At 40.7% G+C, this 19,983-nt stretch overlaps 1 protein-coding gene across 5 annotated transcripts in view; it reads right to left on the minus strand.

Moving 5' to 3' along the window:
* Positions 1–19,983, minus strand: part of MYO5A (myosin VA) — a 146,753-nt gene that overhangs the window by 70,065 nt on the left and 56,705 nt on the right. For all 5 annotated transcript variants that reach the window (XM_063449060.1, XM_063449058.1, XM_063449062.1 and 2 more), the window contains exons 2-4: positions 8,647–8,757; positions 7,377–7,548; positions 6,942–7,086 (exon numbers count right to left, since the gene is read on the minus strand). In XM_063449060.1, coding sequence (XP_063305130.1) covers positions 6,942–7,086; positions 7,377–7,548; positions 8,647–8,757 — 428 coding nt within the window. The remainder of the gene's footprint in view (positions 1–6,941; positions 7,087–7,376; positions 7,549–8,646; positions 8,758–19,983) is intronic.

Here is a 19,983-nt window from a genome sequence, read left to right on the forward strand (position 1 = left end):
AAGAAAAAATGAAGGTAATAAACCGACCGATGCAAAGCTCATTGGGGCCTTGTCAAAGCCCAAATAGGCTGCTTCTCATGTACAGTTGTGCTCAAAAGTTTGCATACCCTTGGAGAATTGGTAATATATGTGCCATTTTTAAAGAAAACATAAGTGAACAGGAAAAACACATTTCTTTTATTTCTTAAGGGATTCATATTCAACTGTAGGCTATAACAGAATGGCACAATCATAAAACAAAACATGGCATCAAAGAAAAAAATGAAATTACCCCTGCTCAAAAGTCTGCACACCCTTACTTCTTAATACTGTGTATTGACCCCTTTAGCATCAATGACAGCTTGCAGTCTTTTGTAATAGTTGTCTATGAGGCCCCTAATTCTTACAAGTGGTATAGCTGCCGATTCGTCTTGGCAAAATGCCTCTAGGTCATGCAAAGTCTTTGGTCATCTTGCGTGAACCACACGTTTGAGATCTCCCCAGAGTGGCTTGATGATATTAAATGTCAGGAGACTGTGATGGCTACTCCAGAACCGTCACCTTTTTATGATAATAAATGGCTTCATATGATCACTATCCTTCAATAAAATAATTTTTTTGCATGATCAACCATATTTTCAATCAATGCCAAAAGTTCACAATCTCTGCAAGGGTATGTAAACGTTTGAGCACAACTGTACTATTTGCATGTGCTACTGCATCAGCAGCTGCACACAAACCTTGAGGCCTCTCACAATATTTTACTGCGTCTTTGTGCATTGTATGTTGCCGCTCTCTCACAGGACTGTGTGGGAGAGAGTGGCCACTACGGGAGAGAGCAGGATAATACGTCATAACTCTGACTTCTGCCAGACTGAGCTCAATCTCCTACACAAAATGGCTGAATAACTGAAGGGAAGTCCTGTGCACCATGATGATACACATAAAACAGCTTCCACATAGTTACAGAAACACTAAGCCAGCAGGTACTGCTCTATGGAGGTGAAGTTGTTACTTTCTGGGTGGAGGGGTGAGGTAAGGAATTATGAGGTTAAGGAGGGGGAGAGGCAACATGGCAGCAGGAAGTGGTGTGAGTTTGGTAGTGAGGATGGGGGGTATGTGGCAGTGGGGAGAGTGAATCATGGGATTAGAGATGAGTGGGAGAGCTGCTGTGGGGATGGGGAGGATGTCACCATGACAACATGTATGGAGAAATATGAATGCATGGTTTGGGGAATACAGGGGCACATGGCATATAGGGATAGAGATGGTGAACGGGACTATAGAGGTGAGGCTGGGCTGGAATATTGCTATGGGGAGAGAATATAGTTTTGGAAAACATGGATGAGGGATGGGGAATATAGTTAGGAGGGTGGGGATGTGGTTATATGGTGGTATTCTGATTACTGTGAATTGAGATTACTGGTACTGATGCACTATGAAGACTTAATCCAGTTCTGAAGATGAAATAATTGAACTTGTTTATCACAACAGATTCAACCTTAATGCAGGTAATCTAAATATAGATAGCAAATAAATCTAGAGAAAATTCTCACGTTTATTGGAATCCGGTAATTCAGGAACAATGATTAAAAAAACCCAAACAAACAGTTTGGGTGCAGCCAGGAAGGGTATTCACTCACATGCTTTACATAACACCAGCATGACAACAGATATGATGCAGAGATCACACCTTCTGAAATGTTTTCTCACTGTTATAGTGCTGGCAGGGGGTGCAGTTATGACAAGAGTAACAAGTACTAAAGGACTGCAGTGACCTGGGCAATATCTATGGCAGACTAGTGTAAGGAAGCAGTGGACCAGTTCTCCAGACATTAAATTAACCTTCCCTATTAATCTCAGCCCAGTCCTTGCACCTAGAGCTGGACTTGCCATTAGGTGATGTAGGCAGCTGCCTAGAGGCTCCTCTCTGTCAGGGGTACATACCCTGTACCTTCAAAAGGTAATTCATCCATATCTGCAAATGAAGGGTGTGATGGACTGCCTGGCCCCCCCCGACCGAGTACTTCCGTCAATCGCTTCTTCCTAGTTCTGACGAGTACCATAAGCACTGCGCTGGATCACCATAACCACTGCAAACCCCACGAAATGCCGCAGCTTGGTCGGGGTCTCGCAATCTTCTTCCCACCATGGACCTATGACCAGGATCCAGCTTCCAGTGGGTAGACCTCTCCTAATCAGGGCCGGACTGGCCCACTGGGACACCGGGAAATTTCCCGGTGGGCCGGCACACTAGGAGCGCGGCCGCCTAGTGTGCACCAGCCCAGGCCGCAATTACAGGGTGACCGGCAGGAGGGGATGCGCTCCCCTCCTGCCGGTCACAGAATGTAGCGTGGCCGGGCAGGCAGACCGGGTAGGGGCAATGGCACTGGGCCAGCCTCTTCTCCTGGGGGGCCCAGGAGCCGGCCACCTCCGGCCCCCCCGAGGCTGGCCCTGCTTACACCCGGCGGGCAGTCAGGCTGGCCGGTGCGCGAGGGAGCACTCTCCCCTGAGTGCTTCCTCTTCAGCTCCCTCGCGCACCGCACTGATACCGGAGCCGGAAGATGACGTCATCTTCCGGCGCCGGTATCAGTACGTGGCGCGCGAGGGAGCTGAAGAGGAAGCACTCAGGGGAGAGTGCTCCCTCGCGCACCGGCCAGCCTGCCTGCCCGCTGGGTGACCGGCTCCCCAGGAGCCCAGCAGCACCACTGGACCCCAGGGAATCCCCTCAGCACTCCAAAAGGTAAGGAGGCTGGGGGGATTAAATAAAAAAAAAAATGTGTTAGTGTGTGTGTGTGTGTTAGTGTTACTGTGAGTGTTAGTGTGTGTGTGTGTGAGTGTTACTGTGAGTGTTAGTGTGTGTGTGTTAGTGTTACTGTGATTGTTAGTGTGTGTGTGTGTGTGTTAGTGTTACTCTGAGTGTTAGTGTTTGTGTGTGTGTGTGTGTGTTAGTGTTACTCTGAGTGTTAGTGTGTGTGTTACTGTGAGTGTTACTATGAGTGTTAGTGTTAGTGTCAGTGAGTGTGTGTCTGCTAGTGAGTGTCAGTGAGTCTGTTACTGAGTGTGTTTGTGTTAGTAAGTCTGTTTGATGTCTGTTAGTGAGTGTGTGTTTGTCAGTGAGAGTGTATGTTTTGTAAGTGAGTGTGTATGTATGTATGTCTGTCGCTGAGTGTGTCTCTGTCAGTAAATGTGTGTGTCTGTTAGCTAGTGTGTATGCGTCTGTTCGTGAGAGTGTGTGTGTGTCTTCAGCACTTGTCTTTCTCCAGCGCCGGACTCCCTTGGCGCTGGGGATCCCTCCGCCGCTCAGCTCCGAATGCGCATGCACGGCAAGAGCCGTGCGCGCATTCAAACCGCCCATAGGAAAGCATTACTCAATGCTTTCCTATGGACGTTCAGTGTCTTAGAATCGCAGAAGCTCCTCTAGCGGCTGTCAGTGAGACAGCCGCTAGAGGCTGGATTAACCCTCAGTGAAACATAGCAGTTTCTCTGAAACTGCTATGCTTTTACCTGCAGGGTTAAAACTAGAGGGACCTGACACCCATACCACTTCATTGAGCTGATGTGATCTGGGTGTCTGTAGTGGTCCTTTAACCCCTTAAGGACATGTCATGATTCCCTTTTATTACAGAAGTTTGGTCCTTAAGGGGTTAAGTGTGTGTGCATCTGCATGCACTGGTGTACATACCGCGGTCGCAGGGGTCGCAACCCTGCAACCCCTGCGACCAGGTGCCCGCCGCCATGTGTTGCGGCCCCGGCCTGCGCAGAGTAAGCGTGCGGGGGGGGGCCCAGGGATAAATTTTCGCACCGGGGCCCCATAGGTCATGTGTACGCCACTGGGTAGGGGAGCTTCTGTTCCCCTACCCGGTCTGACAGGAACCTGCAAGCGAGAACGCTCCTCCCGCGAGCAGGCAGGTTGGAGCGTTGCCGTGCGTTACCATGGCAACGCTCCAACCTGCCTGCTGTTGTCGCGGGAGAAGAGCGAAGTCAGCCTGCAGCCAGAGGAGCTGCAGGCTGAACAGCACGCGCCACCACTGGACCACCAGGGATTGAAAAGTTCCCCCTCTCCCCTGGGCCCTGACCAAAGGTAAAGGGGGAGGGGATTATATATAAATATATCAATGCTATAGCCCCCCCCCCATACACACACTACACTCCTCCCCCCCACCAACAGCACCCCTCCACACACACAGAACCCCCCACACACACAGAACACCTTCACGCACACAGAACTCCTTCACGCACGCAGAACCCCTCCACACATAAAAAGCACCCCTTCACACACACAGCACCCCTTCACGCACACAGCACCCCTTCACGCACACAGCACCTCTTTACACACACAGCACCTCTTTACACACACAGCACCTCTTTACGCACACAGCACCCCTTCACGCACACCGCACCCCTTCACGCACACAGCACCCCTTCACGCACACAGCACCCCTTCACGCACACAGCACCCCTTCACGCACACAGCACCCCTCCATGCACAAACGATTTCTTTCATGTTTGAGTGATAGTTTTCAGTTTTTTTCCCGCTTACATATCTGCGCACTATGCTGGCGCGATGCATTACGGGGCTGGTATGGAATTTTTTTCCAGGGCTGCTTTTCATTCCCAGTCCGGCACTGCTCCTAATCCAGAGAGCATAGCAGGAACAAGCTCTTACAAGACCCTAGTGATTATACTCACGGGAGTATAGTGATTATAGCAATCCCCCAGAGTGTAGTTCTCCAATCCCCCAAACATGAGCCAAAACTTCATGAAGGTGCAAGATGATGTGAGCTTTAATGGTTCAAGTTGGCTTTTATACAATTCTTCAGGCCAGAAGAACACCCACAGGAACACAAGGACACAAACCAACAGAAACAATGTAACCATGACCGACACTCCCACATACATTAAACCAGTGTTTCCCAACCCAGTCCTCAAGGCACACCTACCAGTCCAGGATTTAAGGATTACCCAGTTTTTTCTAAGGTGTTTTTTCTTTTTTTTCTAAAAACACCTTAGACAAAACTGGGTAATCCTTAAATCCTGGACTGGTAGGTGTGCCTTGAGGACTGGGTTGGGAAACACTGCATTAAACAATCCCTCCTCTCTGCCTGTGATATAATTAAGGTGGTTAATGCATAAACCTAATTATCCACAGGCAGAAAAAACAAAACACATTTATACAAAGTCTAGAAAAGACCCCAAAACATAACATATCCCCTGACCTGGGTGAACAACATATCAAAAAATCACCCAGATCAGAGCAGGGGTTCAGGAAATTCCTGGAAGTCTCTTTTGACTGACTGCACGAATGATTTCATGCCCAAAACAGTTCCAGAGAATTAGGCTGTGCGGACAGTCTATTTCAAATAGTCGAAGTACCGTTCGAATTACCGAACGGAACGGTGAATGCACATAGTCTGTACGTGTCTCTTGTTTGTGGGATTCAACTCACCGAACGCCGTTCGTCTCCCGTTTGAATAGTCAAAGTTTCCTGGAAGGTATGTTTTCAGCGGTCTTTGTGCCGTCGCATGTCCGTATTGAGTTCCATGAACTAGATGACAAAACACCACTGAACCCATTCGACTGAAAAAAATGGCCGCTGCCACATCTTCGAAAGTCGAATGGCGACCACTTCGACACTTCGGCTGTATCCGAAGTGCCACTTCGACAACTTCAAAAGTTAAAGTACATTGTGCCAAGTCCCAATTAGGGTCTCTCAGACAAAATTAAGGGGGCCATAGTCACAAGGCAAAAGGCTGGCAAGTAGTCCACTCCAAGAACCAGTGGCGAAGTTGCTTTCGTCACAAAGGGCATCTTGTGTAAACTCTGTATGATGTACAATATGCCTTAGATCATGCTACATATATGTGGTTAATTTATACATGCACAATGTAATTTCTGGAACAAAGTTCTATTTAGTTCTTTTATCTTCTTAATATCTTAATTTTAGCAATGTATGGCTCTTTTTTGTTGATGATGTATTCATATGCAATAAATCAATCAACTACAAATAAAAATAAAGTAATTCATACCCTGAGCATTCACCAACATTACCTGCACAGCATTCAAAACTCATATACATCATTCATATCCTCCACTCTGCGCCCACACCCTGAACACAGATTTTAAACTACGAAGCAAAAATACACCAGCCAAGGGTCCTCCAGTGATTAACAGGGTTGCCAACAATCATTTACTACTTGTCAAAGTAGTTACAATGTAACATACTCCCCCATTTAAAAAGTTAAACAAAAAAAGTTATAATTAAAAGATAAGAGCAAACTTTGAAAGTTAAAAGCTGAACAATATAAGAATGTAACTGAATAGGTGACAATGAAACCTGCCTACTAGAATTACACCTATTTTATTTTTACAATTTAACGATTTGTATTTTCACAAAAGAAATTAAACATGTCAGGACAGCAGTACAAGCTATGCACAATGTATTGTTCGAGTTTACATTTGTACTTTGGACTGGCAATGTCAAAAACACTTTGTTTACAGCCTATTTTCACTTAGGTTAACTGTGCACTAAACAGAAGCAGGATAGGTTTACCCGAATTATGACTAAATCTACTTTCATACTCTTTTGGTATGAATTTTATTTACATATTAACCTTTCTTCTTGTTTTATCTAGAGTTCAAAGGGACACTATAAGGCACCAAAACAACTTCAGCTTAATAAAGAAGTTTATTATAAATAGATCATGGCCCTGCAGTCTCACTGCTCAATTATCTGCCATTAGGGATTTTTATTTATGTATATATATGTAAAAAACACAAGAAAAAGCAAAAAAACTTAATCAGGTGTTTGAACAATTAAAAATGTCAACAGGACACTTGCACAAGGTAAGAGAGCCTTGCAGATCCGGTGCATGCTATTTCTCACAGATAAAAGAGGGCACCGGGTTGGGTACGTGCAATAGAAGTTAAATTGTGTTTTAATTGTAATTTAAGCTACAAACCTGGCCATTTGTTTATATGCTTCTTCTGCCACTGCAAAAATATGAGGGTCCATGTCCCCCATATTCTGTCCGCTGTACGCATTGATGATGTCGGCGCCATAGATGGGTAACTGTTCATAAGGGTTTATAGCTACCAAAACAATTCCTGAAATGAGCAAACAATAAGGTAAGACAAATAGTAAAAAAAATACTACCTGGCATGAATAATAGAATACTAAATACAATAACGGAATAGAAAGTGTAGGTCAGTGTGTACGTATGTATCTCAACCAATGATACTATTCTTGACCATTCATTGAGTAACATTCAACAAAAGCACGCACTAAAATATACTGTTATCAACACATAACACACACAGGGACAAGAGATTTCAAGCTTTGCAGCCATTATCTACTATTCAATCATCCAATGTAAAAGGAAAGTGGGATCACTTACCACAGTAAGTATAGATAAGTTTGGAGTCAATAAATCTCACTTTTAGATTGTGGAGAACTGCTGGTTCATGGAGATAGCTCAGGGCAGTGAGGTCATTTTCTCCTACAAGTATATCTGGGTTTCTTAGTGGTGGCAGCTCTTTTGTTTTTGGATCTAGACGATACTCCAAGTCCTTGAGAAGAAGAAGTTATAATGAACTCGGCACATAAAACAACATAGCTCTCACCGCTACAACAACGTTCTAAAGAACAAGGCATAGAGGATCCCTTATTATGTCTCTGGCACAATTTTATGGAAGTATCTTTTTTAAAGGTTATTCCTTAATTATGTGTTAACCATATGTGACCATGGAACACCATCACACCACCCTCACATCATGTTTGTTTTGTTTTTTTTTTATTCCTTTTTACCATTTGTCATGACACCATCAACTGAGGGTTTTATTAATCAGATATAGGTAAGTACGTATATAAGTATTGCAATGTTTGCAGGATTGATATTTGGCGTCTTCACGTTCTACTGAAGGCTCCGAACGCTCCTCGTAGAGATGCATTGATATTATGAAAAGATGCGAATTGGTATTTTATGAGCAATTGCACGCATTACTCTAGCCCCCCAATGCTTCTTTATGAGGAAGCATTGCACTGTCTGAGGAACAATTACTAATTATCTCAGACGGGAAAGAGGGGCAGACACAGCAAGACCATCAAGAGGGCAGATTAAAGAGAAGAAAAACTATTTTTTTTTTTATTATTGCTGAGGGGGTGGGGGTAATCTAAATAGTATAACACTCTAACATTAAGATACATGTTTGCATTCCTAACATTCAAGTGTTGCTTTAAGAAAACAATATGATGGAATCATCAAGAGCCACAATGCACTGTGTGATCCAGTTTCTTTATGTAATTGTATAGTATAGAATTTTGCACTGTATTACTTTGATTGACACTAAACTGAATTAATAAATGACCTCTTTAGGCAGAGAATTCCACAGCTTTATTGTATTTACTGTAAAGAATCACTTCCTCTGCTGTAGGTAGTACTATAGATAGATCATTCGGCAAATGAGATGAGGAACCGGGACAGACGGGAGCATTGTAGAGATTGGTGGCTAGATTTGTAATGTAGAGAAGGAAGACATTTCTCCTGCTTATATAAATATTACAATACCAGCTCACATCGGACTGCCTCTAATTAAAACAATAACCCATTTTAAATACATGACATTTATCATGTCTGGTGATATAGCAAAAAACAAAATGTCAAATACCGAGCCTTCCTCAAGACGGAGTTGAAGAACCGTGTCTCCGGGTTTGTAGTCCTTGATGAGCTCTGCGGATTTCCAAACCTCCTCGGGATCTGGGATCCACACGCGGGCCCGCTAGAACAAAAAATACAAATAATACCATTAATGCAATGTAACATAACGGAGTTACTTTCAACACACAGCAAGCACCCTTTGAAAGTTTAAAGACTTCTCATCCACACTTAAATATTTGCCACTTAAAATCATAATCGGTGGAAAGAGTTCGCAGTAGCCAGGGCGTTGCTAATAAAGACGCATGATTTATGGGACATTTGTGTAATGGCCCAACTGGGCATTGTAAGAGCCTACTCCAGACATTATACATAACACACACACACACACACAAAATCCCTACAATATTTTATACACTCAATTATAAAAAACATTTTTTAAATGTTTTCTGGGAGCGGACAGGAAATCAGGTGGGCAACATTAATAAATCACATGGAGTTGATAAAAAGTCTCTGTGTTTTGCAAGTTAACATTTTTAACTATAAGAAAAAGTAGCCCACGAATGTACTCTTACAGCTGCCTTTCGGCTGGGACATATTCATGGCCAAAAAACTGCATCTTTAAAAACACGCTCAGAAAAGCAAATATAATAAGTTAGTGTTCAATATGTACTTTATAAATTAAAGAACTACTTAAGTCAGAAAGAATGTAACATATCCCAGCCAGGAAACAAATCTCCACAGGTACGTAATGTGCCAGTGAATCATATCATGCACATGTGCCCTGCTGAAATATTTTGAACCACCCCTGCCAATATTCGCCTCTTATGGATAGAAGCTCATTTTTCATCTACAAAGTTATTACTTGCTATTAATATAATTATTAAAGCGGCAAAATCTCCCTCTGTGCTGCGCAAAGCATGAACAGAAACAAATACTTGCAAGAAGATAAGTTTCACATACAGGAGGTTGGTAGGGCCCTGCCCAAACACGCTCACTTAAAATAAAGATAATACAAATGTGGGCTCTTAGCACAATATCAGTTGTAACTCACTGATGGGTACTTTGAGAGTCCAATATGATAGTCTGGGGTTGTATCTCTCATGCAGAGGGAACTACCTAGTATTTTGTTCCTCCTTCAAAGCAACACTCCTAGCACCATAAGCCAGCCCTACCTTACAGGGCTTAGCTTAATGGAGCAAATGAAAACTCCTTGAAGGCAGACCCGAGGTTAGCTGTAAAACAGTTCTTAATTGGTTGACTACTTACATAAGGGGAGGGGCCCAGGGCACAACTGGCACCATAACCACTACATCAGGCTACAGTGGTTATGGTGTTTGGAGTGTTCCTTTAATAGCCCAAATTAATAAAACTATTAAGCTGTTGTGCCTCTTACACATTATCTATGGCTAAACTAATCCGTACCTCCCAACATCTGAATGTACTAATGTGGTACAGGCCAGAAGGATGCTTGCCATGATGATAGACAACCTGTGGAACCCATCCAAAAAGTGAAGCACTTTTTTTTTAAAAAAAACATTTTTGGGACGGGCTAAATGTCCTGTTTTGGGTTTTTTGCACAGAACATGCAATTTCAAGTACACATCACTAGGGAAATTTTCTCTAATGTGTAACACCAAGAACCAAAGCCGAGACATCAGGACTGTCTCTTTAAATCTGGGCCAGTTGGCAGGAATGATGGCTTTTCAACTGTCGGGGAAACTGAAACCCCCATAATGCATTGCCAGACTCCCCGCAATTAATAGCCAGGAGAGACATATAAACATTGCTAATCAGTTAAACATACACACACAGGTCGATTTATATATATATAAAAAAATAAATCACTGAATATCAGACACTGCTCTCTTCTCCAGTCTATCCCATGACATTTTTCAGTCACATGCAGGAGTCAGCAGATAGGTTGCCAGAGGAGCTTATACAACTTTCCCAGCAGTTAGAATGAAAGCAGCACTTGACTAAAGTATTCGTAAGAAATCTGATATTTTTTACCCAGTGAAAACATAATAATTATATATAGTGGTGCAGTCTGTGTATATATAAAAATATATAATTGATCTAATATATTTCCATAAATATACCCAGGATTATTGCAAAGGTTCAAGGTTTCTTAGAAGGATGCAGGCCTCTAGTACGGAGCCAATTATCTTTGTAACGGGTTTACCTATCCCATTTAAATGAACCCCAATATCAACACCATGCCATGGCATTTGTGGTGAACTCCAAATTTGTCATGATGATGAAATACATAGCTTCAAACTGTCCCAGCCATGGCAGGTTAGTAATAAATTATCCCATAGCCCCTTATTGTTCAAGTATGGGGATACTACAGTGAAGCCCTGGTAAATTGCAGCATGAGCAAACCATTAAACATTCGGGCACTTTGAAAAATCTTTGCAGGCCATTTCAGTCCATTTAAGAGCAAGTCTGCAGTGCTCTTACTGAGGGCAGTAACAAGGGAATGGCGTACAGAGTTGTGGCTACGCAACAGTGCACACATTAATCGTGAACCCTTTTTTCATCTCTACTTCTCTCTCAATTGTGTACCGCCCAATCACCAGTGATAAAATATTTGAGATAACACATTTGTATTAATTGTTCGCTGTACACAGGATTTCATATACCCAGAAATGTATATGCATTGCTGGGTACACTCACAGATTACAATATTTTGCCCTTGCTAAAAACATAAAACAATAAAGTAATAAAATAAAATGCATTATCTATGTTATGTTGGGTTTTTATTTTTCTTTAGTTAAAAACACAAAACAAAAAAGTTGTTATACGCAATAAACGCACCCTTTCTGCCCCGCTTGTAGCAGTAATAGCCCAGCAAATTGTTCTTGAACAGTTCCCCATTAATGTTTGCCACTAAACTAACCAGGTAAATTTTGAGGGAATGTTGCACATTTTTATTCCTGCAATGGGAAGTGTTTTCCCTTTAAATTTTGTTCAGAGAAATTAGTAAGATAAAAACATTTATATGGCAGAATGTCTGGAGTCATGATCTTTTGTGAATAGACTTCTTTGTGTCTCCTTTCTTGGATAGATTTAAAATTACATTTTAACATGTGTATTTTGATTAAACTGTAGAGTGAGCAGACAGTGAAAAATTATCAGACTATAGGTCAATGGATCCGTTCTCCAAAATTGGCATACTGGCTAAATTATCTTTGTAATACAAAAGACATTTTTCTGCTGAGATAGGACTGGATCGTTAAAAACAAGTCATAAAATATAATTAGGATTCGTATAAAACACCACACACACATTGTATGCTTGATTTTTGCAGAACAAGAAAGTAGCACAAAAAAGAAAATACAGATTTCGGTTCACAAGGAGGAACTCATCGCTTCCCTAAGGCTAAATGCTGTAATAGATGCAAACACATTGAATCCATCATGGTATAAAAAGCCTGGATTGACAATGAGACAATAAAGGAAGTAACAATAATATTGTGGCCGAACAGATCAGAAGTACCAAAATAGGCAATCAGAAGCCAATCTCTAATTAGGGCAAATCTTGACTAGAACAGTACATATCTGTAGAATATTACATATGCTAGATGTTCCTATAAAAATACATATTAAGGTGGGTTAAACAGAACAGATGGTGCTTGCTCTTCGGTACCATGAGGACTCTGGAATGTGCTGTATAGGGAGATTGGGGTAGGGTCCTTATATGGGGAGTCTCTTATATGGGCATTGTTTAAATTAAAAGGTATGACATAATTTTGCCTATAAAGAACTGAGGACAAAGGACAATGTTCTCTTTCTCTTACGCTCCGCTCTCTTCTCCTGGTGTGTCCCTGACTTGCTGATACAAAGACGACTACTTAAAGGACCACTCTAGTGCCAGGAAAACATACTCGTTTTCCTGGCACTAGAGTGCCCTGAGGGTGCCCCCACCCTCAGGGACCCCCTCCCGCCCGGCTCTGGAAAGGGGAAAGTCTTTAAAACTTACCTTTTTCCAGCGGTGGGCGGAGAGCTCTCCTCCTCCGATCCTCCTCTTCTCCTCCCCGTCGGCTGAATGCGCACGCGCTGCAAGAGCTGCGCGCGCATTCAGCCGGTCACATAGGAAAGCATTCATAATGCTTTCCTATGGACGCTTGCGTGCTCTCACTGTGATTTTCACAGTGAGAATCACGCAAGCGCCTCTAGCGGCTGTCAATGAGACAGCCACTAGAGGAAATAGGGGAAGGCTTAACCCATTCACAAACATAGCAGTTTCTCTGAAACTGCTATGTTTATGAAAAAATGGGTTAGCCCTAGAAGGACCTGGCACCCAGACCAGTTCATTAAGCTGAAGTGGTCTGGGTGCCTAGAGTGGTCCTTTAAGATCTCTCACTCTCTGTAACGTCGTTAAGAAATACCATCTGTTAAGTTTATTATTGTTTGCTTTTGAAGTAGAATAAATGCATATATTTTTTTATAAAGAACGTCAGATTGCGTATTAGTACTTTTTGGTTAATATAGATTTATATTAACTTGGCGGGCCTTTAACCAAAGAAGATATATATAAATAAAAGACTTATTCAACTGAGAAAATACAGACCAGATATTACAATATCCCACTCAGGATTGTAGAAGTGGTTACTGCACTTTTCTAAAAGACGTATAAAACCATAATCTTGACCACTCTCAAGGTCATTTGGATTAGCAACTGTTATTTGATTTGTAACAATTCTCTCCAGAAAAGGTCTTATTTTTGGAGACTGTTGAATCTTATGAGGAGATACTGGACTCAATTTCGTACCAGGGCCAAATGGGCTTATTAATTCATATTACAAGACTTCTGGGTTGCTCTGTTACCTAACCTTTATGACTCCCTCCATCCTAGTGTATACACAAAGGATGACAATTTTCATATGAAACCATGCACAACTCTCGTATGCACTCTGCGGATGGTACTGGAGACATGGAATCAATATGCAGTATCGTAGGTTACCCGTCCTTATCTTATAAAAGCGATGCTCCGTGTAAAAACTCTACCTATAACCATCCAGCATCCCAAATATTGTTCCAGATCACTATTAATCAGTTTATGTGGATAAGTCTGAGATCCAGAGTAGCTACGATTGTTTCATAGCATTTTGAACATCAATCAAATGTTCTGCTATGTTTTGTCGAGATTCAGACCCGATGAGATCCAGATGATGGTCAATAGTTTTTGTTTCAGAACTCAGAGCTCCCTATTCCTTACTCAAAGCTCCCTATTCCTTACTCACTCTCCATACAGCCTTCACTTAAGGTCCCAACTCTGCAACACAGGTCTTTTCTCCCAGTAATGATTGTGCTTCTTGTGAGGATTTGAATGTTCAACATTATTATGATCGGATAAAGAGGGTCAGGATTTCTTCTGAATTCTTTTTAGAGATAACCATCCATTTAGTACAGATCGACAGCTTTGCAGTTAGTCCCAATAAGGTAATTTTCTTATTTATCTTGGATACAGGCAACTTTATTTGCAACACTTGTACACACGGATTTCAATATAGACCATCCTTATAAATAAAAGCATAGAAAAAATAAATAAAATACAATCCAATGGGGTTACTGGTGGTGATCATGAGTTAATATCCATCGATTTAAAAAAACAGTAGGTTAAGAAATGAGGTGAAACAGAAAAAGTATCACAAACATGTTCTGGTTTCAAAAGTAGAGCAACAGTAGCACAACTGGAGTATAGAACACCATCACGACAAAGTATTCCAGAAGTGCCAAAATACAGAACCGGATTGAATTATTGCTGAAGAATTTTGTTGTATACAAACAGGCCAAAAAGTGCCCCATTTGTTAGATTACTTTAAGCTATTACTGCACTGCGATACTATATATTGAACATCTGTAATATACCAATGTGTCACTGTGATGATGTTTTGTGTTATAAATAAGGTCATTCTTTATGAATAACCACTGTAAAATGCTGATTTAATGAGAAAATTAGGTTAAATTAACCATTTTTGAGTCTGTGGGATGCCTTTAGAGTTCCGTCAGGTGTCAATTTTACGGCTGTAGTTCCATCATTAACAAATGACATCAAGCCACTTTTGCGTCCTGCAAAGAGGCCTATGGAGCGACATGAACCAATGAACACACCTATCACACCTGCACAATGATGGAAGCCATGACTAAGGAAGACCTTGGCATTCACCCATCTCTTCTACAAATTACAGCGTCTGCTGCACAAATTACCCAGCAGCTTCCAAGTGCAATGAACACTCCCTAGGCAAGTATAAGGCATTCAGATTGGGCTCACTTCATGTTTATGTTTGCTCTGATAAAATAATTATTGGCTGATTCACAAACTTTGCAACAGCTGTGATAACAGAGCAAATTCAAGGAGGTCTTAATGAAGAATTTGTTTTATTGCACTAAAGGTGTAAAAAGGCCACAGACATGAAATGAGACACAGACACACACAGACACACAGACACACAAATTTATAAATATCTCCAATACCCTTTGTAGATTGCATAATTCTCCCAATGCACACTTCACTGCTAAATACCTGTCCACAATTGCTGTGAGGTGCCCTACCAGGTAACACCTGTTGGCAAGTAAGCCCCCTCTCCTGATAATAATATTGTTACCTCCAACATCATTATTGGGAGAGTGCTGAAGTGGAAGCACAACTCCCACTAATACCGGGCAGTTTGGAGATATATGTGACAGCATTGCCCTGCTATTAGAGGCCTACGTACTGTGCAGTGTCTGTCAAACCATGCATTACAAAGAATAATGCACGGATGGTGGTATCCACCAAGCAATACAGGAAACAAGGTAGGCCATTGAAATAACAGGTAGAAGATGCAATAAATACATAAACACCACGCAGTGTGTATTTGATAATATCACAGAGCTTGATAAAGACCAGATAAGACCTGCTTTGTCCTCAGTAACATTCTATCTATTTCCACAACATCAGCTTCTGCATAACATAAAGTTCAATACACCAAAGAAAAAGGACCAGAACTACACAGTGTTCGAACACTGCAGAAGATATCCAAACAGCCAGGTAAAATGCTGCACTACCTCATACTCTAAACTAACCCCATGCCCCTCCAGCATAGTGTTAACCCCACAATGTTATCATATGGTACCTGGTTTCACTTAAATAGCAGATTTGCCATTACTAGTCTAGAGTTGTTACATTTATGTTTGTAATCGTTCGCTCTTGCATCAAACCCTCTCCACCAAAACTAATAAAAAAAAAAAACTTTAAACTTACTATGCACATGTAACTATCTAGTAATATACAATAAGAGATTGTTGTAAAATTACTATATCTGTATAGTATCTACCTGTATAGATGTGAATTTTCCATATCCAGTTTTCTATTATTAAGTATAGTTTATATAGTTAAAACACCCTGCTTGCAAATGTATAACACTATATATTTAACCTCATTTATATGCATTGCTTAATGTATATGAGGCTGACAAGGTATTTAATAAGATGGGTATTCTACATACTGTATTTTTATGTTGGATATTATTGTCAATCAATTCTGTATTTTGGTACATTATTAACTGAGCACTAAAATAATATAATTACCATATTAACTAAATGAATAAAAGGAAAACTCAAAGGATACTGACATATGTCTAAACACACATAACTGATCCTAAACCTTTATTCCTTCCTTTTGTTACACATCACTGCTTGGTTCTTATAACTGCAACAAAAGAATTTTATTCAAGACCTGTCGAATTATAACACACTATGATAACGCTTTCTCTGTGAATTTGTTCTTGAGTGTAGCTGCCACCTGAACTCAGATTTAAAAAAAATACTTTATCATGGTTGGCTTATACAGAAAAGATTTCTGTTTTGCTGCATGTAAAGTCAACTACTTAATGAATCGTTTAGTATCGGATTCATATTGCTTTCATTATAATGATATCACAAAAAATTATAAAAACAGAGATTCACATTATGAAAATAAATTATATATATATTAAAATTCTTGTTTTTATACAGTAATGACAAACAGAAGGGAAAAAGAATAATGGCAAAATATATGAAACAGAGTAATGCCCAGGCCCAAAAGATACATATTTTTGTTTAGAATTTGCACTGGATGGAGCGTGTCTGTCATACCCACTCTGCATTATCACCACTGATTTTAGCAAATTCCCAGCACTGACAGAGCCCTACGTGATCAACATCAACTGTTTTTGAGTTTGAGAAGTCAGCTACATTACTAGTATGAATCTGAACCATGACCTGTACACTGGAACACGAGTAACCTATACAAAATGATTGTGGAGCTCGATATCTACGATGGCACACCCGATCTCTTGTTAGATCTATGTAATCCAGCTGCTATTGCCTGTTCTCCCTTACTCATTCAATTTATTGGCCAGATAGGAATTTCCAGGTTAAGTTTACTTAAAGGATTACAAAGATGTTGCTGGGTCGAACTCTGCTGCTGTCATCAGCCGTTGGATGGACCTAATGCGCATGTACGGTGAGCCCCGCGCCCGCATTAGGCCTTCCCCATCTAAAAGCATTACTTTAATGCTTTCCTACGGGATTTCCCTTGTTGATGGATGTTCTCATGCAGAGCGCATGGACGTCCAGTGTTATTTCAATGTAAACATTGCAGTTTCTCTAAAATTATGGGGGACAGGGACAGTGCACACAGACCACGTCAATGAGATGGTGTCACTTCACTGGAATTAAATAGAACATAAGTTGTGTTAACCTTTTTCCATGAGGTGCTTTTTTGTAACATTATACTAAAGATTCAGCAAATTACAGCATAATCCAGTTTGACAAAGCAAAGCCAGGGGAAACACCAAAAACGAATAAGAGAAACATATTTATTTATAAAATGAGTAAAAGTAACATTAAAAATCCTGGAAAATGACAGTCTCCCTTTAAAACACTGAGACCTAAACTGTTTTTCTTAAACTTAATGAAGAATAAAGACATCTGGTCCCATTACAAATGGTAACCTACAAATGGTATGCACAGCTCATATCCCCCAGAATGTCACCTGTGCCACCAAGGTCGAACAAAGTATTAGATGGAACTACAAACTGCTCCTGTTTAATCTAAAGGAAGTGTTCCTGCAAAACCTCACTGCTCCTTAACAGCAGCCAGAGACTGGTCTAAGATAAGATAATAGAACACACTATAGCAGCTGATAATTTCATCAAATAAGAGAATCAGATGTTGTATGCTAAACAGACACCTGTGTCAATGTAAAGACATAGGCAAATGCCATTAACACACTTGGTATATTGATTCTAGTGGCATGCCACAACCACAACATGAACTGAACTCCTTGTCCTCCCAGAAGAGCCGAACTGCGCATGTACTGATAGAGGCTCTGCAGGTAACAGCTCAAAATTCCATTCACTCAATTGGAAAAACTACAGCTACAATAACACAGCCATTAGTTTACAGATCAGTTCCACTCATCCTAAGTTTCCCCATGGACTATTGCTGTGCAGGGATTTATGGGATAAGAGCTTCTTTGTGATGAAAGAAGTGTCTGCCTTCATCGACGTCAAGAAAAACTTTTAAGCTAAGGAACTGCTTTTTTTTTAATTTTATTGTTGCAATATGTTTAATGCATTATCTTTACACTCCATTCCTCTCAAAAAAGTCTTCCAAGAGTTAACCAATCAGCACGTTGTGCAGACATCAGGTGATTTATGGACAAACTGAATGATCCTCTATGTCATACACTGTGCTATATATACACAAACACACCTCCCTTAGGCTATTACTAGATTCATATTACACCGTCTAGTGAGCAAATACCGGTGGGTGTGCATGTGCCTACCCATAATGCTTTGGGAAACGTCCATCGAATATAAAGCATTCTTCTTCTTTGGTTAGTACAATGTACACGTAGATGAATATACAAACTAAAGCCCCTGGGTCACCATACCTGCAAGGCTATGAGTATAAATAGAATTAACACCTCTTACAGCAGCAACAAGTTGGAATAACATGTGTTTGGGTTTTTTCTACCTACGTTTATATGGGATTTATCGGTAAGTATATATTTTTTTTGCATTCTAAAGTGCACTTTAAAATAATCAAACAATACGAGCTGTTTCACATAAGTTAAGACGGTGGGAATTCACAAAGATAATGCAAATATAAGGCTAAAAAGGAAGAAGAGAAAAAAAATGATCAAACTAATGTTCCAGATGGTCTATTCTGGACTAAAATTCATTGAATAATCCCCACAGAGGTAATTACACACATTAATTCCAGTTCACTATCTGTGTCACGTGTTAGCAAGAAAATAATGTGATCCACTGAATTCCAAACAAACATGATCAGCTAACAGCTACGTCTCAAACGGTTGCAGAAGCTCTGGGACACAGACTTCAAAGAACTCGTCTTTTAACGAAGTCTCTAGGAGACAATTATTTTACATAAACTTATAAACGGTTTTGTAAGAACACATTAGACACACTTCTAGCAAAATTACTTGGAATTTTAGGATTCGGAGTTTAATTTCTGCAGAGGTAGGAGTCCAACAATACTTAATAGAACATTGGCTGTAAAGGGGTCAAAGGCGTAACAGGCACATTTTCAAGAACTGTTAAACATTCTAGGACTGGGTTATTAAATGGAAAAATAGTAAAAGTGCTTTACCATAAATTTAAAGTAACAGTTTAATCAAAATAACCACTCTGTATGGGGTCAGGTATTCCCACTGTACATTAACCTTCCCCATTAGATGGGTAGAAGGAGGCACCTGGGAGAACCAAATAAGTGTCAGACTGTTCAAAAACTATTTGATTACTTACCATAGGACTGCAACAGAGGACTTGGCACCATAACCACTATAGCTCTCTACAGAGGTTATGGTGCTTAGACTGCACTTTTAAAGGAACACTTAAAGCTCCCTAACAATGTTTTTCTTGTAGATGGAGTTATAGATTAGAACACCCTCGAAGGTGTTGGGAGAATAATAGGGACTAGCGCAGAGCTTTTCATCTTTACAAAGACATTAGAGGAGCTTTTTGGCAGTCCTCAAACGCATATCTCCCTCTGTATATAACCCACACTTAAGGGGTTACTTGTATTTGCATTATTGATTGCAACGTTATAGCTACAACCCTCTCCTCTCCTTTATTCATACTGTCCTAATGTTTCTATGGGATTTTTTCTGTTGTTAACCCTTGATGGGTGACTCTTTAGTTGGTGACATCTTGCTAACCATAAAGGATCTAATAAAGACAATTGTCAGGCGATCACTTTGCAGGAGCACCTTCTAAGATATTAGGGAGTTGATTCTCCTCTATATATTCCCAATAGATATACATCACGTTACTGTAGAGCTTTGTAGGTACAGA

This window comes from Pelobates fuscus, chromosome 3, assembly GCF_036172605.1.
Source record: "Pelobates fuscus isolate aPelFus1 chromosome 3, aPelFus1.pri, whole genome shotgun sequence".
Lineage (NCBI taxonomy): Eukaryota > Metazoa > Chordata > Amphibia > Anura > Pelobatidae > Pelobates > Pelobates fuscus.